This window comes from Chiloscyllium punctatum, chromosome 19 (genome assembly GCF_047496795.1).
Source record: "Chiloscyllium punctatum isolate Juve2018m chromosome 19, sChiPun1.3, whole genome shotgun sequence".
NCBI classification, from domain to species: Eukaryota; Metazoa; Chordata; class Chondrichthyes; order Orectolobiformes; family Hemiscylliidae; genus Chiloscyllium; species Chiloscyllium punctatum.
In genome coordinates this window covers 97,029,507-97,053,152 of record NC_092757.1, presented here as the reverse complement: position 1 = coordinate 97,053,152, position 23,646 = coordinate 97,029,507, and the positions used below count along the sequence as shown (strand labels likewise).

The 23,646-nt window shown below is 40.5% G+C and overlaps 1 protein-coding gene across 15 annotated transcripts in view; it reads left to right on the top strand.

Annotated features, from left to right (window-relative positions):
* ncor1 (nuclear receptor corepressor 1) overlaps positions 1 to 23,646 on the top strand; it is a 406,208-nt gene that overhangs the window by 371,115 nt on the left and 11,447 nt on the right. For 11 of the 15 annotated variants that reach the window (XM_072590142.1, XM_072590152.1, XM_072590143.1 and 8 more), the window contains 5 exons: positions 64 to 281; positions 956 to 1,099; positions 2,055 to 2,129; positions 10,671 to 10,813; positions 21,671 to 21,724. In XM_072590142.1, the coding sequence (XP_072446243.1) occupies positions 64 to 281; positions 956 to 1,099; positions 2,055 to 2,129; positions 10,671 to 10,813; positions 21,671 to 21,724 (634 nt within the window). The remainder of the gene's footprint in view (positions 1 to 63; positions 282 to 955; positions 1,100 to 2,054; positions 2,130 to 10,670; positions 10,814 to 21,670; positions 21,725 to 23,646) is intronic. The other 4 variants (XM_072590155.1, XM_072590153.1, XM_072590151.1 and 1 more) reach the window with 2 other exon arrangements.

Sequence of the window (23,646 nt, the reverse complement as noted above, 5' to 3'; positions counted from 1 at the left end):
GTGTCATGTGGACTTGGATCTGCATGAAGGATTTGATTTGAAAATGAATTTCTTTGTTTTTAGCACATTATTACACAGGACTTTGCCCGAAACCAGCCCAATAGCCCGTCATCACAGCCTCCAGTATCTACATTCCAAACATCTCCAGTGCTCTCTAACCGTGGGAAGGGTTCCACTCATTACAGCACAGACTCTCAGCCACAGACCACTCAAGCAGCTCTTCTTCAGAGGCCGCCATCCAGAGTCTCTCCTGAAAATCCAACGGAAAAAGGCAGAGGAAGGTAAACTAGAAGATTAGGCGATATACCTTGTTAATTGTAACTGTGTGTCAGTGTGCCCATTAGATTTAAAATGTTTATCTACTCTTAGAGAACATTTAGAAAATAAATTAATAGCTGTGCAAAGAGCAGTAAAAGCTATTAGCAGTAATCTGTGCTTTGCTGTAATTGTGACAGAAGGATCATTGATTGTTATGTTGCCTTTGATTCTGTTCTAATTACTTCCAACTTTTTTGTTTGCCATTAGGAGATATTCAAACCTACGCTGGCTTTGATTTGAGCCTCTGTATATGATCGAATTCCAATGCCTAGTATAGGCACCAGTAAATCATGCACTCTTTGTTTAGTTAAGACTGCTTGTTATATGTTTGTCCTCTTAAACACTTATCTGCCATTGTATGCTCATTTTTAATAGAAAGAAATCCATAACAAACTGATCAATTTGGTATGAAGATTCAACACTTTTGTCCACACTGTAGAAAACTAAATAAAGTTGTGTATAATCATACTATTTAACCTGAATCTCAGTGTTTTGCTTAGTTTCAGGAGTTAGCTATATGGAACCATGAAGGCTTCATTTAGAAGAACAGGCTTTCATTTCGTTTATGTGTCTATGTCCAAGATGCCATGAGTCTGTGAAGACTAATGGTGATGAATGTTTTTCTTTTTGCACATAGGCCTGGGAAATCCCCAGAACGAAGCCACGTTTCGTCAGAACCATATGAGCCTATCTCCCCTCCCCAAGCCCCTGCCAATCTAGAGAAGCAAGAGAGTGTAGTACAACCTCCTCAGCGAAGGGAGGCAGAACCCACTGAACAGAGGTAGGTGAGAGTGTGGAGATCAGGCCTTTCAATCTGTCTAATCCTTTCCTTTCAGCTACAAAATTTCACCAGAAAATGCATTCTACTTGGGGTTTATGATGGGATTAGAATGCAAGTTTTATGTACTGGATTAGTGGTGCTGGAAGAGCACAGCAGTTCAGGCAGCATCCAACGAGCAGTGAAATCCGACGTTTCGGGCAAAAGCCCTTCATCAGGAATAAAGGCAGTGAGCCTGAAGCATGGAGAGATAAGCTAGAGTTTTATGTGCTGAGCAATCAATTGTGGATTTAATGGACTGATTAAATTTGTGAAACATGCAAATTCAAGATTAAATTTTCAGTTAATACTTTGATTTTTGTCTCTTATTTTCACTCCATTTTCATTTGTCTTGCAGTCTCAAAATTTACATTTGTCTCTTATGTGCTTTGTTTGAAATGCATCTGTTTTATTCTGCCCACTTATTTGTAACAAGGGCCAATCACTGCATTTCTATTGCTTATATGTTTCTGACTTTGCTTGCTTTCCCACTGGCATGTTCAGTTACTGCCTGCATTCATTGGCTTTCTGTCTCTTTCCAAGTTGCAGTATTGTATTAGCACAGTTGTTCATATTTTGGGGTTAGTGTTAGAGTTAAGTTTCTCCAGTAACCTCAGCGAAGGCAAGTCAGGTTTTGTGAAATTGTTGAAATAGACAAGTAATAGAACAGATGTTCAGCATCTGCATTGCCTGGTACAGGGGCAAATCTTTGATGCAACTTAAAATTATTGCAACTCCTTGACACTTTTTGAGGGCAGAGGTCAAGATAATTTACAAATTGTAAACATTCATAAAACACTGAACTTGACTTTGAAGACTTTCACTTGTTACCATGCCTTGTTTCTTGATAATAGTGTGTGCAGTTGACCAAAGTGTCTTCTGTGTGTTATTTTGATCTCTCACATTTGCCCTCCTGCAGGCTGCCCCCAAGTAATGAATGGCTCCCGATGCCCTTGCTTGTCCGAAGAGGTCGTGCCCCAGATTCTGCTACAAGGTACTGACTGAACATAAAAACTTAAGAAATAAGAGCAGGAGTAGGCCATTTGACCCCTCGAGCCTGCTCCGCCATTCAATGAGATCATGACTGATCTGATTGTGGCTTCAAGTTTCCTCCCTGCCCCTGCATAGCCCTTGACTCTCTTGTAAATAAATAAATCGGTCTAAATCAACCTTGAATATATTCAGTGACCCAGCCGCCACTTCTCACTGGGATGAAGAATTCCAAAGTTTAACAATCCTTTGAGAGAAGAACTCGGCATTTCCATTTCAAATGGTAAATCTCTTATTTGGAAACCATACTCCCCATAGTTCTAGATCCTTCATGAGTAGACATCTGAGCTGAGAACTATTACTTAGGTGCAGTAGAGGCTTAGTGTGTTATGATGATTGCAGTGATGGATTCAAATTCTCTGCAAGTGCTAACATTCACATTGCACATCAATTAAGAGCCATCCTTCCTGTTTGGAACTTTTCCAAGACCTGGGAAATGGCCTAGAAAACTTGTCAATTCTAACAGCCTGCAAAGAAAAGGTCTAAGAAGAATTCAACCAAATGGATCTACCCAGCATCGACCTAGGCATCACATCCAGAAAACCACATCTTGCTCAGTTGGTAATGCTCCTTGCTAATATCTGGGGTTTGTGCCAAATTAGCTGTCCCACAGATAAGTCAAGCAACAACCCAACAGTCATACTGAGCAAATCATGCTTACAGCCATTGCCCCAGTCACCTCCATCACCGTAACAACAACATTAGAAATAAAGTTAATTTGCATCTCCTGTGAGAAGGCCATAATTCAGAACACATGATAGTCAATAGACAATAGACAATAGATGCAGGAGTAGGCCATTCTGCCCTTCGAGCCTGCACCGCCATACAATATGATCATGGCTGATCATTCCTAATTAGTATCCTGTTCCAGCCTTATCTCCATACCCCTTGACTCCACTATCTTTAAGAGCTCTATCCAATTCTTTCTTAAAAGAATCCAGAGACTGGGCCTCCACTGCCCTCTGGGGCAGAGCATTCCACACAGCCACCACTCTCTGTGTGAAGTAGTTTCTCCTCATCTCTGTCCTAAATGGTCTACCCAGTATTTTTAAGTTGTGTCCTCTGGTTCGGCACTCCCCCATCAACGGAAATATGTTCCCTCCTGCCAGAGTGTCCAGTCCTTTCATAAGCCTATACGTTTCAATCAGATCCCCTCTCAGTCTTCTAAACTCAAGGGTATACAAGCCCAGTCGCTTCAGTCTTTCCGTGTAAGGCAATCCTGCCATTCCAGGAATTGACCTCGTGAACCTACGCTGCACTCCCTCAATAGCCAGAATGTCTTTCCTCAAATTTGGAGACCAGAACTGTACACAGTACTCCAGGTGTGGTCTCGCCAGGGCCCTGTACAGCTGCAGAAGCACCTCTTTGCTTCTATACTCAATCCCTCTTGTTATGAAGGCCAGCATGCTATTAGCCTTCTTCACGACCTGCTGTACCTGCATGCTTGCCTTCATTGACTGGTGGACAAGAACACCCAGATCTCTCTGAACAGCCCCTTTACCTAATTTGATACCATTGAGGTAGTAATCTGCCTTCCTGTTCTTGCCACCAAAGTGGATAACCAGACATTTATCCACATTAAACTGCATCTGCCATGCATCTGCCCACTCACCTAACTTGTCCAGGTCACCCTGTAATCCCCTAACATCCTCATCACATTTCACCCTACCACCTAGCTTTGTGTCATCAGCAAATTTGCTAATGTTATTGCTGATACCATCTTCTATATCATTTACATATATTGTAAAAAGCTGCGGTCCCAGCACGGATCCCTGCGGTACCCCACTGGTCACTGCCTGCCATTTCGAAATGGAGCCGTTAATCACTACCCTTTGTTTCCTGTTAGCCAACCAATTCTCTATCCAATCTAGTACTTTGCCCCCAATCCCGTGCGCCCTAATTTTACTCACTAACCTCTTGTGTGGGACTTTATCAAAAGCTTTCTGAAAGTCCAGGTACACTACATCCACTGGATCTCCCTCGTCCATCTTCCGAGTTACATCCTCAAAAAATTCAAGAAGATTAGTCAAGCATGATTTCCCCTTCATAAATCCATGCTGACTCTGTCCTATCCTGTTACTATTATCCAGATGTGCCGTAATTTCATCCTTTATAATAGACTCCAGCATCTTTCCCACCACTGAGGTCAGACTAACTGGTCTATAATTTCCTGCTTTCTCCCGCCCACCCTTCTTAAAAAGTGGCACAACATTAGCCGCCCTCCAATCCTCAGGAACCAACCCCGATTCTATTGAACTCTGGAAAATAATCACCAGCGCATCCACGATTTCCCGAGCCACCTCCTTCAGTACCCTGGGATGCAGGCCATCAGGTCCCGGAGACTTATCAACCTTCAGACCTAACAGTCTCTCCAACACCAAATCCTGGCAAATAGAAATTCCCTTAAGTTCAGGTCCTTCAGCCACTGTTACCTCAGGGAGATTGCTTGTGTCTTCCCCAGTGAACACAGATCTGAAGTACCCATTTAATTCCTCTGCCATTTCTTCGTTCCCAGTAATATATTCCCCTGCTTCTGTCTTCAAGGGCCCAATTTTTGTCCTAACCATTTTTTTGCCTTGGACATACCTAAAAAAGCTTTTACTATCCTCCTTTATATTCTTGGCCAGTCGAGTGAAAGATTTTGGATGTGGGACTGGTCAATCTACAAAGACATCTATCAGTCACATCTAGCAGTAGGCATTGATAGGGGAGTAGAGTGGTGCTGGAAAATCATTTATCTCTCCACTCTTCAGGCACTCTGCCTGTATTCCTGATGAAGGGCTTTTGCCCCAAGCATCGATTTTCCTGCTCCTCGGATGCTGCCTGAACTGTTGTGCTTTTCCAGCACCACTCTAATCCAGAATCTGGTTTCCAGCATCTGCAGTCATTGTTTTTACGTAGGCATTGATAGGTCTTTACATTGTTTGCAAAAACAATTTCCTTTGAGTTCAAGCATGATGGTGTTGAAGTCAGCTGCTATTGACATTTTACCATTGCAGCTCCTTTTTATTTTCGGTCCTTTTTGTTCCCAAGGTTCTTTTTTGCGTTGTGGGCCTCAGTAACATTTTACCACAAATCTCAGGTACTCGGTGAGCAGTAAGAAAGGCCTTGGATGCAATTGTTCGTTTCTGTCACTAGATGCTGCTGTTGTCTGGTGATGGAATTATGGATCTGAGTCTGTTGCTCTTGGGCTTCCCACTCTCCATCTTCACGCAAACTATGCATGGCTTTTTCAAAGTTATGGCAGATTGTTTAAACTTGCCCATCAAAGGCCAAAGTTTCATTATATTCAGTTGATTGAATCCTTTTATCATCTCAAACACCTCAATCTTGGAAACACATCGGGTGGGGTGCCACGGTTGTGAAATTGCCCTCTTAATTTAACTCTTTATACCAGGTACTGTCCTGATGAATTTGCACTGCGTCCTTCCTGTAACCTAATGTTTTCTGTGAGGTGTAGGGCCTTCATTTTTACTTTTGGTGATTTTATGATAATGTTTACCATTTCCCTTTGTTACTTGCATTACTTTCGTAAAGTCTTTTTGCAACCCTTAATTTTGATTTTTTTTCCATTTAGTTTATTTGATCTCAATTTATAATTTATAATTACTCAAAGCCTCATTTTAATTATTTCCTCGTTAACTTTTGATTGTCCACTTTGCTTCCTGTGGGAATATACCTTGTCTACGTGTTAATTGTCTACTTATTGAATATTCCAATGACTTCTCTCTTATATTTCTCTCTCTAACTGAGCTGATTCCTTTTTTATTATAATGATTAGTTTTTTTCACCTTTCAGGAGCATTTTTTTTTCAAATCAAGTGCCTTTAACTTTAACTCGTTGACTATACTTTTCAATTTTGATATCCTATCTACTCATATTCTGTTTTCTCCAGAAGCCTTCCATTATCTACTTGTTGTTCATCATTTCCCAGAATTAGATCCAGTGTTATTCATTACTGGATGAAAGTATGTGAATCCAACTTTCTTTCTGCTGCTTATCCTTCAATTATTCTGACCTATCTCATTTTTAACCTCCTTATCACTGTCTCATGGTCCACAGTTTCTATAGGGTAACTCAAGTCAAATGAACAACACAATTGACCATTCTATCATACCTTTCCAGCATCATGTACCAGAATGTAATATTTGATTCATGATCTGACCCTGTCCATTCTGCATATTTTGTAACTGGGAATGGTCAGCTTCCCACTGTGCCCCTAGCCTCAGTCACATCTGTTAATACTATTATATTTTCAATTGCTGTTGCATATCTAGTTTTATTCAGACTTCAGGATTGACATCTGTATTGGTAGAATTGAACAGGCTTTTTTGGCATCTGCAGAAACTGAATGCTGTCTTCAAGAAACAGGACTCTGAGGAGCAGAGATCCAGTTAGGGTCATTCCCGCAGATCACATTGTGTTTCAAAATACTTAAGCAGTTCAGAATCTATATTTAGGTGTCCAACCATACATCAAAGTTACTCATAACATATTATTGTTATAGCTTTCAGTAACTTATTATCACCCTTGCAATAGCTTCCACATCTTTTTCTATTCTTTTTGTATTTTTGCTACATCAGAGCCACTGAAAAAGAGTTCTTCGTGTCTTAGCACGTCATCTTTTGCCAATCTCCTTAAATCTCTGTGCTGTGGTTACAGACTCTTTTGCCACTGGAAACAGGTTGTTTTCTTAATTTACTTAACCAAAATCATGTTGTGACTTTGAGTACTGCCACTAGATTTTCTGTTAGCTTCCTATGAAGGAGCGTAATTGCAGTTACCCTTCCTTTCTGTATAATTGAAGTCCTGCGTCCCTGTTACCATTCTAATTTATCTTGTCTCAAGGCACTTGACATACTTTCAAAAATATAGTGTTCTGAATTAGACAAGTTTTCCAGAAAGGAATGTAACTGGCATTTTATGAAGTTGTAATATAACTTTCCTACTTTGTCCTGTCATCATTGGCAGTCCTTTGTGTTAAGGATGAGCCCTCTTATGGCTGTCTGGCTTTATAGGTATCAATGTGGGTGTGGTTTCACAAATTGTTGCTAAGTGCTATCTTAACCTTACAAATGCTCCCACAATGAAGATCTTAGTTGTCCAGTACAGATGGTGGCGTACTGTTTGCTTGAGCACCTGCCCTTTCTTTCCATTTCACATCATTCTCTCTGGAGGTCTTTTCACTATTTTTGATGAGAGATTGCAGTTTTGGTTGTGATTGAGCATCTGTTTCCCAAGTACAGATTTTTTGTTATTCAGTCATGGAACGAAGACATTGCTGGCTAGGCCAGCATTTATTGCTCATCCCTAATTGCCTAAAGAGCAGTTAAGAGTCAACCATATTGGTGTGCTGTTCCACAGTTACATGTAGACCAGACAAGGTAGGGATGGCCGTTTCCTTCCCAAAAGGTCATTAGTGAATCAGGTGCGTTTTTTCTGACAGATTTTCTTTGGTTTCACATTGCACCATCTGCCTTGGCAGGCATTGAACTCAGGTTCCCAGAGTATTACCTGGATTTCTGGATTAACAATCCACCAATAATACCACCAGGGCATCACCTTAACAGAGCAGACCTTCATGGAGGCTTTGAAATTGTCTTTAAGACATTTCCTTTGCACCATGTGAATGGGCTGCTTGCCATAGTTCTGAGTAAAGCATTGAGTTTGGTATCACCATGAGTCTCTACTCAAGTTCAAAAAAATCAAGTTTAATTTAAATCAGAAATTGGTAGATATAGAAGGCTGGGAAATTAAACTCCTTGTTAACGTGAATAATTAATATATTATTTCAAGATAAGCAAAAGAGCTCTCAGGACCCTCAATACATAGATCAATTCTAATAAGATCAAAATATGTCAAAACTCTCAACAAAGATAAAGACAGTATCAATGCTTACTGGAAAGAACACATTGTAAAATTTGAACTCCCCAGTTGACACCTGCTGGAGAGCCTTCCATAACAGACAATAAACCTAACTCTCAATAGAATCATAATTGCAATCAACTGGATGGAACTCCACAAAGCTTCTGGGGAGAGGTTAGATTAGAGTGGTGCTGGAAAAGCACAGCAGGTCAGGCAGCATCCAAGTCCCTAGCACCCCCATTTATCTTTCCACCCTGGAGGCTCCCTCCCTCTCTGCCTGATGAAGGGCTTTTGCCCGAAACGTCAATTTTCCTGCTCCTCGGATGCTGCCGGACCTGCTGTGCTTTTCCAGCACCACTCTAATCTAAACTCTGGTTTCCAGCATCTGCAGTCCTCACTTTTGCCATCTGGGGAGAGGTGTTCTGATCTCATGGACACAAGCCCTATTTGTGAAACTCAGCAGAGGAGCCCGTTAGAATGGTTTTATAATCTGAATCAGTGAATAATAAATCAGAGTGACATTTACTTTTCATTAACAACCTTCTCAATTTGTCCTGCCACTCCCAAGTCTTTTTGTTCCTGCAATCCCTTTAAAATTGTGTCACAAAGTTCATGTCGTTTTGCCTCATTCTTCTCACATAAATGTGTCACTTCAAATTTCTGTTAAATTTTGTCATCTGTTTATGTCTTCCTGAATTCTGTTATTATCTGCATCTTTGTTTAGTGTATTTCACATTTCATACACTGCAGATTTTAAAATTATGTCTTATACTCGAAGGTTAGGTTATTATGAATCCAAAAATACAGTGGACCAAATACACACACCTGCTTACAAAAACAACCATTTATCAGCATTTTTTGCTACGATGGTGCTATACCTTTCATCTTATGAGTTTTAAATTTGATAACATGTCTGCTATGATGTACTTTGTCAAGTGTTTTTTTTCAAGCAAATATATACAGCATCAGCCATACTGTTCACATCAACCCTTCTCAATTACTGATAGTAATTAACCTATCTGTGCTGACTTTGATTTATGAGGCATATTTCTTCAAATGCTGATTCATTTTATTCCACATTAATTTCTCTAAAGTGTTTCTCAGAAGTAAAGTTAGATGGTCTGGATGCATTGCTAAAAGTCTATTCTTCTCCCCATTGTTAATTGTAACATTTGCAGTTTTCTGGCACCTTCCAATGGATTGGAAGATTGTGACTGGATCTTCTACCATTTCCCAATTCAATGTTATTCACAAATTTGGAAATTTTGTTTTAATTCCACAGCCCTAATTGTTAGTGTAAATTGCGAACAGCTGTGGTTTTAGCACTGATCCTTATGGAGCACCATTTCTTTCTTCATTCATTCTGAACATTAACCCTTCATTCCCATTCTTTGACATTTGATTTGAAGTCATTGGTTTATTCAATATATTCCTTTTTTTTATTTTAAATGTATTTACCTCCTTGTTCATCTTATTCACAGTCATGTTTTATCTCCCTGGTAATTACCAAAGCAAAATAATTTAATATTTATGCCATCTCTCTATCATTACTCATAATAATATTCTGTTTATCCCTAATAGTCCTATTCATTTCGTGGCAGATTTATTGTTAGCCTGTTTTGTTTTGTGTTCCTTGATTTAATTTCATTATTTCTCTTTCTTTGTTGACTTCTCTTCTAATCTCCTTGCATTTTCTTACCCTGCAGTCCCTTGCAGTTTATGTATTTAATGCATACCTCCTTCCTAATTCTTGATTGTTCATTTATGTGTTTTTTCTTTATCTGTGGAGTTTCACTGATGTTTACTTTGTTCTTTCCTTTTAATAGAATGTATTCTTGCTGCACTGTTTAAAACGTTGTTTCAAATATTTTCCATTGGTCTATATCATTGTTTGCCAATACCATTATTTTCTGAAGTTTTATTCTCAATCTGTTAAAATTAACTTTTCTCCAACCTATTAACTTGGTTTTCATCAAATGTCTGTCCTATCATCATCGTAAGATATATAATAGTCACTATTTTCTAAATGATGCTTAACCGCACTGGCAGTTTTTACACGTTATCCCTATATCTATCTATAAGAAAATAAGATATAGGAGCAATTATTAGGCCATTCAGCCATTGAGTCTGCTCTGCCATTTAATTATGGTTTATAAAGATCACTTTTTTTCAGTTTGAAAAGCCTTTACTACCCTTTTATGTTAGTCACTAACCTTGTGTTCTGTCCTTGTATATTCTTTTTAGATTTGTTGTGAACTTTATTGTACTATCAACTTTTCTGTTTTCTTATTTTAGCCTCTATGTCTTTATATATTCAGAAGGTATAGCTTGTCCTCACTAACTACTTTTAGGAATCTGTTTGCTACGGATCAGAATCATCTCGTCTTTGAAGATCTCCCATTAATCAATTACTGATGACTCCACCTCTAATTATATCCTTTGCACTAGAACCTCGTATCTGGTTGTGAAGATTTTTCTATTCATTTTAACATAAACAGAGCCAAAAACAGTTATTGTGGTCTCTTTATTTCATGATCTTCCCAAACCCTGCATTGATTATATTCTCTGAACATCACGTTGCTTTGTTATGGCTCTCAATGTCACTGTTTTCTTTCTCCAGGAGTGAGGCTCGATCTCCAGGAAATGTGGGCTATTTGCCAGCGTTCTTCACTAAGCTGGAGAACACTTCGCCAATGGTCAAATCGAAGAAGCAGGAGATATTTCGTAAGTTGAACTCCTCTGGTGGCGGGGATTCTGACATTGGTAAGTCAGCCTGTTCTCCCTTACTTACTGTCCATCTTGATAAGTTAGAACAAAAATCATATCTTTTTATTCTTCCAACCTCCCCACAGAAGCAAGAAACTTGAAGATAGCTTGAGACCTGATTACCTGTTTTGTATGGACACGAGGCAGACACCCTTTGTGTATTTCTCCATGAAAGTCAGAACTGGCAGGAAGCATGGGCTATATTTAACTGATACAGTTATTGTTATTGCTTGCAGGTCAGGTGTTCCAGAATAAGGGTTTAACTAGAGTTATAGAATAATTCCTGTTGGATTTCAGGGAATAAATGAGGAAGAATCAGTTGCTGCAGTTTAATATTCTATATTCATGCACACATTTTTTTCCTAGGTAATGTGTGTTCATGATTGAGCTGCAAGGAACACAGGCTACTGGAATTGCACTTTGTGTATTTTATTGTCTTAATTTTTTGGTATTATAGAAAATGAACATTGATTTTAAAAAAAGACATGATGTTGAAGCATTTATATTTGCACTCATCAGGATACAACAAAACCACCTTTAAAAAAGGAGCAACAAATTATACACAAAAAAAGGGTTCCATTTGTTTAGTCTGTGATTTGACAAGCCTGTAAAGCAGTGTTGCCATGGTGTTACAGCATAGATTGCCGGTTTCCAGTGCCCTTTCTTCAGTGATCAAGATGTAATGTGTGGACATATTCCTTTGCCTATAAATAACAAAGCCTGAGGAGGAATAAATTTAGCTTCTATCATGTGTGAAAAATCACACTGTGAGCCTGACTGGCAATCCTGAATTAAAATCTGGTGTAAATCGTATAGTCAGGATTATTTAATAAAGGTTGTTCAAAACCAGAATTGCATCTAATACTGAATGTTTGGAATCACAGACTAGTAATCAGTCATGTTTGCAGTGTGATACATTTACATCTTCAAACTGATGCAGGGAGCCTAGTGATGGGAGATAAGGAAATAGCAGGAGAACTTAACAAGTACTTTGCGTCAGTTTTCACAGTGGAAGACATGAGTAATATCCCAAAAATTAAAGGGTGTCACGGGGCTGAGTTGAGTATGGTTGCCATTACGAAAGAGATAGTGCTAGAAAAGTTAAAAAGTCTTAAAATTGATAAATCTCCTGGCCCCGATGGGATACACCCTAGAGTTCTGAGAGAGGTTGCTGAGGAAATAGCAGAGGCATTGGTTGAGATCTTTCAAGAGTCACTGGAGTCAGGAAAGGTCCCGGATGATTGGAAGATGGCTGTAGTAACCCCCTTGTTCAAGAAAGGATCAAGGCAAAAGATGGAAAATTATAGGCCAATCAGCTTAACCTCGGTTGTTGGTAAAATTCTAGAATCCATCATTAAGGATGAGGTTTCTAAATTCTTGGAAGAGCAGAGTCTGATTAGAACAAGTCAACATGGATTTAGTAAAGGGAGGTCATGCCTGACAAACCTGTTGGAATTTTTTGAAGAGGTAACAAGTAGGTTAGACCAGGGGAACCCAGTGGATGTGGTCTATCTGGACTTTCAAAAGGCCTTTGATAAGGTGCCACACGGGAGACTGCTGAGCAAGGTGAGGGCCCATGGTGTTCGAGGTGAGCTGCTGGGATGGATTGAGGATTGGCTATCTAACAGAAGGCAGAGAGTTGGGATAAAAGGTTCTTTTTCAGAATGGCAGCCGGTGACGAGCGGTGTCCCGCAGGGTTCGGTGCTGGGGCCACAGCTGTTCGCATTATATATTAATGATTTGGATGAGGGAACCGGGGGCATTCTAGCGAAGTTTGCCGATGATACAAAGTTAGGTAGACAGGCAGGTAGTACTGAGGAAGTGGGGAGGCTACAGAAGGATCTAGACAGGTTGGGAGAGTGGTCCAGGAAATGGCTGATGGAATTTAACGTGAGCAAGTGCGAGGTCTTGCACTTTGGCAAAAAGAATATAGGAATGGACTACTTTCTAAATGGTGAGAAACTTAATAAAGCCAAAGCACAAAGGGATCTAGGAGTGCTAGTCGAGGATTCTCTAAAGGTAAACATGCAGGTTGAGTCTGTGATTAAGAAAGCGAATGCAATGTTGTCTCTTATCTCAAGAGGGTTGGAATATAAAAGCAGAGATGTACTACTAAGACTTTATAAAGCTCTGGTTAGGCCCCATTTGGAGTACTGTGTCCAGTTTTGGTCCCCACACCTCAGGAAGGACATACTGGCACTGGAACGTGTCCAGCGGAGATTCACACGGATGATCCCTGGAATGACAGGTCTAGCATATGAGGAACGGCTGAGGATACTGGGATTGTATTCGTTGGAGTTTAGAAGATTAAGGGGAGATCTAATAGAGACGTACAAAATAATACATGGCTTTGAAAAGGTGGATGCTAGAAAATTGTTTCTGTTAGGCGAGGAGACTAGGACCCGTGGACACAGCCTTAGAATTAGAGGGGGTCATTTCAGAACGGAAATGCGGAGACATTTCTTCAGCCAGAGAGTGATGGGCCTGTGGAATTCATTGCCACGGAGTGCAGTGGAAGCCGGGACGCTAAATGTCTTCAAGGCCGAGATTGATAGGTTCTTGTTGTCTAGAGGAATTAAGGGCTACGGGGAGAACGCTGGCAAGTGGAGCTGAAATGCGCATCAGCCATGATTGAATGGCGGAGTGGACTCGATGGGCCGAATGGCCTTACTTCCACTCCTATGTCTTATGGTCTTATGGTCTTATGGTCTTACACATACCAGAAGCTACATTTATTCTTAGGAGTGTTGATTGCTTACAGTAACAAGGCAGCAAGGCCTGTTTGTACATTTCAGATTATCATGGTGTCAATGAACAGCATCACTTCAATTCACAGCTGACCACAACATACACCAAGCTGTTTTATAAAGATGCCAATAGCACTGGAAATGTTGCATTGGTTCCCTCTTCCAGATCATTTAATGAGTAGCTGGGGCCCAAGTTCTGATTCTTGCAGTAGTCACTACTTGGAAAAAGACCCATTTATTCCAATTCTCTGATTTCTATCTGTCAAGCAATTCCTGGTCAATGCCAATATATTAACCACTATCCCATGTGCTTTAACTTTGCCTCCTAACCTCCTATGATGGACCTCATAAAAATGCATCTGAGAATCCAAATGCACCAAATCCCAAGCTGCTTCCCCATATATTCTAATCCTCAAAAATCTTGCATCGATTTATTAAACCTGATTTGCCTTTTATAAACTGATACTGGCTTTGACACATCTGGTTGATGCTTTCCAGATGTCCTGTTATCACATTTTATACGATTGTTAGCATTTTCTCCACCCCAGGTGGTCTGTAACTCTCTGTTTTCGTTCTCTCCGACCCTTCTAAATGCTGAGATTACATTTGCCATACACCAATCTGAAGGAACTGCTCCAGGGTTTGTAGAATTTTAGAAGATGACAACAAATGCATCAAATATTTCCAGGGTCCTTTCCTTTAGTACTCTGGAATGTAGGTTATCAGGCCCTGGTCTTTTGTCAGCCTTTAACTACATTAATTGCCTCAGCACTATTTTCATATTAAAATTGATTTCCTTTATTCCACGCTCTCTCTAATCCCTTGGTTCCATAATATTTCCGGGAGGTTATTTGTGTCTCCCTTTGTAAAGACAGAACCAGAGTATGTGTTCAATTCTTTTGCGATTTTTGAAATTGTTTTGTTTTATGTTTTGGAGGTAAGTTGTGAGCTCTTGCACAGGCTACATGCATTCCCACCTTCTCCTCGAGTTTGGAATTGAACCCTGGTCACCAAAAGTAATTTCTGGCTATCTCCTTCATTCCAACAATGTTACAGTGATCTTGGTGTAATTGATTTAACACATGTCCCCTTAGCTGTGGGGGAATAATGATCCTAATAGGAAACATCCTGCTTGTATGGATAGTTCTAGCTTCCAGTTGACATGTAGTTTGAGTCCTGGGTGGTTCTTAAAAGCTTACTGTGAAGTACTATGTCCATCACTTTTGATAGTAGTAGATCATTTCTCGTGTACGTCTGAGTTTGTCCTTCTCCTGCATTGGTAACTTTGGGTGAAAATGGGTCAAGGCATTTTATTTTAATATGTTCTCTTTAGCTTGTGTGAAAACATTTTCACACTGTTCTTCACATTTCCCTTTCTTGTTTTGACATAATAAATTGAGATAATAGCTTGAGAATGATTGCAAAGTTTGAGTCAAACTTGAAAGATAAAATTTAGCAAGCTCAAAAATTATCGTAGTTGGTTTACATTTCTGGTGCTGATGCCTCTTTGAAGATGATTTGTGTGGTACCTTAGCACCAAGAAATGGCCTAAATGTTCAACGGAAAATTCTGAAAATTCAATCACATTTATTTTTCCTCACTCTTAGCCTATAATCTTCAAACCTCTCCAGAGTCGCATCTGAATTGTGGCTGCATCTGAAATCTGTGACTGAAATATCATTTAAGTAACACTAGGCCTCTTCCAATCCATAGAATAAAATCATAGAATTTTACAGTACAGAAGGAGGGCATTTCCCAAAAGAACTACCCAACCAGTCCCACACTCCAGCCCTATCTCTGTAGCCCTCATCCCTTTCAAATATATCTCCAGCTCTCATTTGAAATGTCCTATGGAATCTGCCTCCAGCACTCTCCCAGGCAGCTCGTTCCAAATCCTAACAACTCTCTTTGGAAAGAAGTTTTTCCTCACCTCACTCCTTGCTCTCTCACTGACAGTCTTGAAGTTGTTACTCTCAGTTGCTGAAAATCCACTTAGAATCTGATTGATGACACATTGGAATAATTCAGGTGAGGTGTGATTGCAAAGGGAAGTCTCCTGTATTTGAACGGCCCTTTATTGTTACAATCGTTGAGTACTTCTGTGACTCAGGATCTGCGTTCATCTGGAGACAGGCTTGACTAAAGTCAGTTTTACTGAAAAGCTGATCTCCAGCTAGTCCAGCAAATAGGTCATTGATTAAAGGTAAAGGATACTGCTCAGCACATGGTGCAAGATTAATAATGACCTAAAAATTGCAAACCTGTACCGATACATCTTTCTTTGTCACTGGTAAAAATAGGCATGACCCCCAGTCACTCATACTTACAGGTTCAAAGACTCTCATCTTGAAAAGTCTCTCTAATTTTGCCTTGACCTTTAATCTGATTGTATAAGGCACTGATCTAGCCTTGAATCATCATACTTGATTCTCATCCTTCTTTTTAATTTGACAAAGATCTTTTCCAATCTTCCCCACTGAAAACGTTGCATGTTTCTTTAGAATTTGTGGTAGGTTATTCTCAGAATCTGACAAATGATTTACTTCAGCCTAGTTGAGTTTGATTTTTGTGATTAGATTAGATTACTTACAGTCTGTAAACAGGCCCTTCGGCCCAACAAGTCCACACCGACCCTCTGAAGAGCAACCCACCCAGACCCATTCCCCTACATTTACCCCTTCAACTAACACTACGGGCAATTTAGCATGGCCAATTCACCTAACCTGCACATCTTTGGACTGTGGGAGGAAACCGGAGCACCCGGAGGAAACCCACGCAGACACGGGGAGAATGTGCAAACTTCGCACAGACAGTTGCCCGAGGCGGGAATTAAACCCGGGTCCCTGGTGCTGTGAGGCAGCAGTGCTAACCACTGTGCCACCGTGCCGCCCAATTTTCTCCAACCATGTTTTCCGAATAAATCTGAAACATTTCTATGGACAACTGGACAAATCTTCAGACTGACTATATAATTGAACATTCACATTGATGCAATTCCTTAAAGGCTCAACTTTACCCACGTGCTTTCTACGTACGATTTTTGAGGGTTACAGTGCAATGTGACTCAGCTGCTTCTGATATGCACTTTCAACTATCAGTGAAACTGCCTTTCCAGTGTCCACCTCCATTCTTACTGGTCTACCATTCATAGAGGGTGACCCAGTATCGGTATGTGTTATCAGCAATAGCCTATATGTTTAAGGGCAGCTCCTCTTCTCTCTGAGAGTCTGGGCATTTCTCCTGACCTTTTCAAACCATGTAGATTTTCTTCCTACTCTTCAGTCTCTGTAATTTGTGTTGTTCATGTTTCCTCCTCAAATATGCTCAATGTGGCCTTTTCTTGCTGCAGTTTCTGCATGCAGACTGGGGCAATTTTCTGTTGTGTAACCTGTTTCTCCACATCAAAAGGAGTTTTGAATCTGCATGGTGCTCATCTCTCAGCTGCCATTTTGTGCATTCTGACATTCAAGCTTAGCTGTTGAACTTTCTTGGCTGCTAGTTCCATTAAGACCATCTCCAGTGCTTTCTTTAATCTGTTTCTTTCCATCAGTAATTTCTTCTGTATTGCTTCACAATTTAAATCACACACCAGTATGTCTCTGATAACATCACTTAAGTTGTCTCTGAATTTGAGGCATTCTTCTAACTTCTTTAAAATTGCTACAAACTGGGAGATACATTCACCACCATGCCAGTTGTGCTTTTGGAATTTGAACCTTTAGCAATCACCAATAGTTTGATGAAAATTGGTTCTGCAGGATTCATAGAACATAGAAGAATACAGCGCAGTACAGGCCCTTCGGCCCTCGATGTTGCGCCGATCAAAGCCCACCTAACCTACACTAACCCACTATCCTCCATATACCTATCCAATGCCCGCTTAAATACCCATAAGGAGGGAGAGTCCACCACTGCTACTGGCAGGGCATTCCATGAACTTACGACTCGCTGAGTGAAGAACCTACCCCTAACATCATTCCTATATCTACCCCCCCTTAATTTAAAGCTATGCCCCCTTGTCATAGCTGACTCCATACGTGGAAAAAGGTTCTCACTGTCAACCCTATCTAACCCCCTAATCATCTTGTACACCTCTATCAAATCACCCTTAAACCTTCTTTTCTCCAAAGAAAACAACCCCAAGTGCCTCAGCCTTTCCTCATAGGATTTTCCTACCATACCAGGCAACATCCTGGTAAACTTCCTCTGCACCCGTTCCAGTGCCTCCACATCCTTCCTATAGTATGGCGACCAAAACTGCACACAATATTCCAGATGCGGCCGCACCAGAGTCTTATACAACTGCAGCATGACCTCAGGACTCCGGAACTCAATTCCTCTACCAATAAAAGCCAGTACGCCATATGCCTTCTTCACTGCACTATTTACCTGGGTGGCAACTTTCAGAGATCTGTGTACATGGACACCAAGATCCCTCTGCTCTTCCACACTACCAAGTAGTCTACCATTAGCCCAGTAATCCATCTTTTTATTACTCTTACCAAAGTGAATCACTTCACACTTAGCTACATTGAACTCCATTTGCCACCTTTCTGCCCAGCTCTGCAGCTTCTCTATATCCCGCTGTAACCTGCCATATCCTTCCTCACTGTCTACAACTCCTCCGACTTTCGTATCATCCGCAAACTTGCTCACCCAACCTTCTAACCCTTCCTCCAGGTCATTTATAAAAATGACAAACAGCAATGGTCCCAAAACAGATCCTTGCGGCACACCGCTAGTGACGGCACTCCAAGATGAACCTTTGCCATCAACTACTACCCTCTGTCTTCTTCCAGAGAGCCAATTCCTAATCCAAACCTCCAACTCACCCTCAATGCCATATCTCTGTATTTTCTGCAGTAGCCTACCATGGGGGACCTTATCAAACGCCTTACTAAAATCCATATATACCACATCTACCGCTTTCCCCTCATCTACCTCCTTCGTCACCTTCTCAAAGAATTCAATAAGGTTTGTGAGGCACGACCTGCCCTTCACAAAACCATGCTGACTATCCTTGATCACATCATTCTTATCCAGATGTGCATAAATCCTATCCCTTACAATTCTCTCTAAGACTTTGCCCACAACAGAAGTGAGACTCATTGGCCTATAGTTACTAGGATTATCCCTACTCCCCTTCTTGAACAAGGGAACCACGTTTGCTAGCCTCCAGTCCTCTGGCACTACTCCTGTCGACAAAGAGGACACAAAAATCAAGGCCAATGGCTCTGCAATCTCCTCCCTTGCTTCCCAGAGAATCCTAGGATAAATGCCATCAGGCCCAGGGGACTTATCCATTTTCACCCTTGCCAGAATTTCCAACACCTCTTCTCTACATATCACAAAGCCATCCATTCTACTTATTCGTGCCTCAGTATTCATATCGACAACAATGTCCTGTTCCTGAGTGAATACTGACGAAAAGTATTCATTCAGCGCCTCCCCAATCTCTTCAGCCTCCACACGCAACTTCCCATTACTATTATTTCTTCTTACATTTTTGCGCCTGATTGTACCACTTTCTTCAAGAGTTTAAAAGTATTTCCTGCCTTAACACTCAGGAACATAGGGACGGCTATATCTGCATCAAGTTTGTTTGAACCACATAATGGAATCTCTGTGTGTTGCAGTTCCAGTTCTCTCTTTTCATCATACAATCCTAAGGTGCCAAACTGCCCCACCTTTATTTTGTAAATAGAAGAATTTCTCAACCCACTGAGACAAGAAATTCTTTGACATCTCAGTCTTAAATTGGCATCCCTTAACTCTGAGACTATGCCCTCTGGCCCAAACTCTTCAATGAGGGGAAACATCCTGCCAGCTTTCAACATATCAAGCCCATTAAGAATCCTGTATGTTTCAATGAGGTCATCTCTCATTCTTCTGAATTAGGGCCAACATTCCAAGAGCCTTCCTGATTACCTGCTGTCCCTGTGTGCTAGTTTTCTGTATTCATGCACAAGTATCTCCAAGTCCCTTTGTGTTACAGTTTTCTACACTTTTTCTCCAATTAAATAATATTCTGTTCATTTGTTCTCCCTTTCAAAATGAACACTTTAATATGTTCCCACATTATACTCCATTGGCTAACTTTTTTACCCACTTGGTTAATTTATCAATATTTCTCTGTAAATTTTGTACCCCTTGCTATTTTTGTGTCATCTGCAAATATGGCTGCAGTGCACCTCCTTCCTTCTAAGTCATCCATGTTTGTTGAAAATAATTGCTGTACCAGCACTAATCCCTGTAAAACCCACTGGCCACAGGTTGCCAACTTGAAAATGAACCCCTTATCCCACCCACTCTTTCCTACCCATTAGCTAATTCTCTACCTACAACAATATACTACCACCAATATCATAGGTTCTTATGATGTAACTTTGTACTTTGTGAAGATAGAACAGTACAGGCCCTTCAGCCCTCAACGTTGTGCCAGCCTTTTACCCTGCTCCAAGATCAGACTAACCGTCATTCCCTTCATTGTACTAACTTCCATGTCGCTATTCAAGAGTCGCTTAAATGTCCCTGTCAAATGCCATCTGGAAGTCCAAGTGCAACACAACTACTGGTTCCCCTACTCTGGTTGAGACCTCCTTGAAATGCTATAATAAGATTTCCCTTTCATGAATGTTGCTTGAGTAATAAATATACCCAGGTACCAGAAGAACTCAGTGTCTCTTCTACCAGAGGAAAGTGTTTTTGGGACACTGGGGACAATCAGGACACCACAATACTCCCCAAGTCAATTATCAGAGGTTGACTAATTTCAAGAAATAATCTATTCAAATCCTACCTTTTAATTTCTGCCACAACAAACCGCATCTATATTTGTAGAGGCACCAGCTGCAAGGCTTATTGTAGATTCTAACTGATCACGCTCCTTCAAGCACTATTCTGGCAAATGGTTGCTCACAAGCTTTCTTCATGAATACTGCTTTAGTTCATTTTCCTCCTTAACAAAAAAAAGTTAAATTTGATGATGAAAAGTAAGTGTAGTGTCTGTTCTGTGTATCTATTCACTGGCAAGTAGGACCGGGAAGAGCCCATTCATCCCTTATGTTCAAAAGCAAAATGGTGTGATGCTGGAAATCTGGAATAAAATTGAAACTAGAAATACTCAGCAGGTTTGGAAGTATGTGTATGGAGAGAGAGAGAAAAAAAAGTGTTAATGGTTCTGGTCAAGGATCTTCCTTCAGAACAAAAAGGTGTTAGTGGTGAAATATTTATGAGGAAGTGCAGAGGTGTAAAAGAGCAAAAGGGAGTGATAGAGTTGAAGGAAAAAAACGTTAATGGCTGATGAATGATGGTGCAAGGCAGAAGAAATACTAATGAGGCAACGTGGTCTACAAGAGTTGTGAGCAAGGAACTAGCAGAATCATCATCAACAGCTAATGCCTAAATAAATTGGGGCCAGAGGTTGTGACCTGAAAATGTCAAACCCAATATTGAGTCTGGAAGACTGATTTTGTTTTGATTAATTGTCAAATGAGGTGTATCTCATTGAACGAAAATTCAGTTTCATCAACACAGTGTAGCAGGCCAAATACAGACTAATTTGAGTGAGAATCCAGCAAAGTTCATGATTAGTTTCACAATAGTCAATTCTTAACAACTAACTGGGACTGCATAATCTTTAGATTTCATTCGGAAGGCGTGTTATTAGAATTTGCACCTTGGGTATGCACCCAGTGGTTCTCTTAGGATGCCCAGTCATGACCTATAGATAAGTTTCTGGTCCTCTATGCAGAACCAGTTGGATGGTTCAGAGCAGAATTTTGTGCCCATCTCAGTTCTGCCTGGCAAGATTATGGACAGGACCAACAAAGTGTGGAGCTGGAAGATGAAAGGTCCCAACCTGAAACATCGACTCTCCTGCTCCTCTGATGCTGCTTGACCTGCTGTTCTTTTTCCAGCTCCACACTTTATTGATTCTGACTTTTCCAGCATCTGCAGTCTTCACTGTCTCCAAGATTATGGACAGAATAAGGCATAATCAAAGGCTACATAATTTCAGAATAAACTTCAGCTCAAGGGTTGTGGTGTTTGACTATTTCGTCAGGCTGTGTGGTTACCTATTAACAGATTCTCTTTATCATTGCAGCTAATGCGCAACCTGGGACTGAGATATTTAACTTGCCTGCTGTCACATCATCAGGTAAGGTCTGATTTAAAGTAAGAAATAGGGGCAGGATTCAGCCATTTGGCCCTTTTGAGCCTGCTCCACCATTCTTCCTAGTTTCCTTCTTTCTGAATTACCTCCGTATCCCTGAATTTCCTTAGTATTCAATTTCTCAGTCCTCTGGGGTAGAGAATTCCAAAGATTTCGAAGTTGGTAAGCTTCTCATCTCAGTCTTCAATGATTGAACCTTTATGGAGATTGTTACCCCAAATTCTAAACATCCTAGCCAAGTGATGCATCCTTCCAACATCCACCTTATTATAACTTTTATTTGCTTAAGTGAGATCGCGTATAATTATTTTGAATTCTAGAGAACAACTTCTTGTAGGACATTCCTCTCAGCCCAGGAGTCAGTCGCACAAACCTTAGCTGCACTTCATCCAAGACATCTGTAAGCCTTCCTTAGATAAGAAGACCAAACTTCAGGTGTGACCTCATGAAAATCCTGCTGAATTTTCACAATCTTTTTTAGCTGTTATATTCCAATCCCTCTATATTTTTTTAAAAACCTGTAAGAACTGCAGATTCTGAAAATCTGAAACAGAAACAAAAACAGATATGGTTGGAAAAACTCGGCCGGTCTGGCTGCATCTGTGGAGAGAAATCAGAGTTAATGTTTTGGGTCCAGTGATGCTTCTTCAGAAGTTAAGGATTACTGGACCCAAAATTTTAACTCTGATTTCTTTCCACAGATGCTGGAGACCTGTTGAGATTTTCCAGCAATTTCTGATTTTGTTCGCACTATAATGTAGGTAGATATGCCATTTGCTTTTGTAACTACTTGCTGTTTTATTAACTTTCATATTAACTTTCCAAGAGTCCTTGACAAGGATTCCAATTCCTCTGAACAGCAACATTTCCCAGTTTTACACCAATTAGTAAATATTTGCATTTATATAGCTTCACATTCCACCTGCCATCTTCTTTCCCAGTCACTCTAATTGACAATATCCCTTTTCATACTAATAGTCTTCCTCACAGCTTACTTTCTCACCTAACTCTATATTGTCAGCAAACTTGAACACTGCACTCATTCTGCTCATCTAAGTCAATATAGATTGTAAGTAATCAAGGCCCCAAAACTGATGACATCCTACTAATTTAAAATTGACCATTGTGTTCATACTTTTCTTTCGGTCTGTTAACTAGCATTCTATGATGCTAAAATATTATTCTCAATCCTATGAGTCCTCCTTTGTGTAGTGACCTCTAATGTGACAGTAATTATTAATGTATGAAACATTGAGGTGAGCTGCATTTCCTTTAGGAAAGCCGGTCCCAGTGAGCATCCTCATTTATAGTCGATATTTCAATATGAAATGTTTCCTGCAGAAACGCAGCCAGTGAAACTTGAAGCTTTGTATCAGTGTTGATGACAAGTTCACGTTGCAGCTACCACTATGAATTCAGTACGAGGTAGGCCATTGGGCAAGGTATGATGGGAACACTGAGACAGTCTCCATATCACAAGCTCAAATAGCTCTGGATCTTGAAATCCTCAGTCTTCACTACCAGAGAAAAACTAAGGCCATTTCCAATCTTGTCCAAATTACAATTTCCAAATGATTCCTTTTGATCATCCAGGACTCAACAGCATTTTGTTGTGTATTTATTCATTCATGAGATTGTGTGTCCCTGAATAGGTCCTTAGAAGGTAGTGATAAACTGCTGCAGCCCATGTACTGTTGGTGCAACCACAGCGCTGTTAAGGGAATTCTCAATTTTCACCCAGTAACAGTGAAGGAACAGAGACCTATTTCCAAGTCAGGATGGTTTGTGACTGGGAGGGGAACTAACAAGTGGTGGTGTTCACGTACACCTGTTGCCCTCTAGATGGTAGAGGTTGTGGTTTTGGAAGGTGCTGTTGAAGGAACCTGGGCAATTTGTTCCAGTGAATC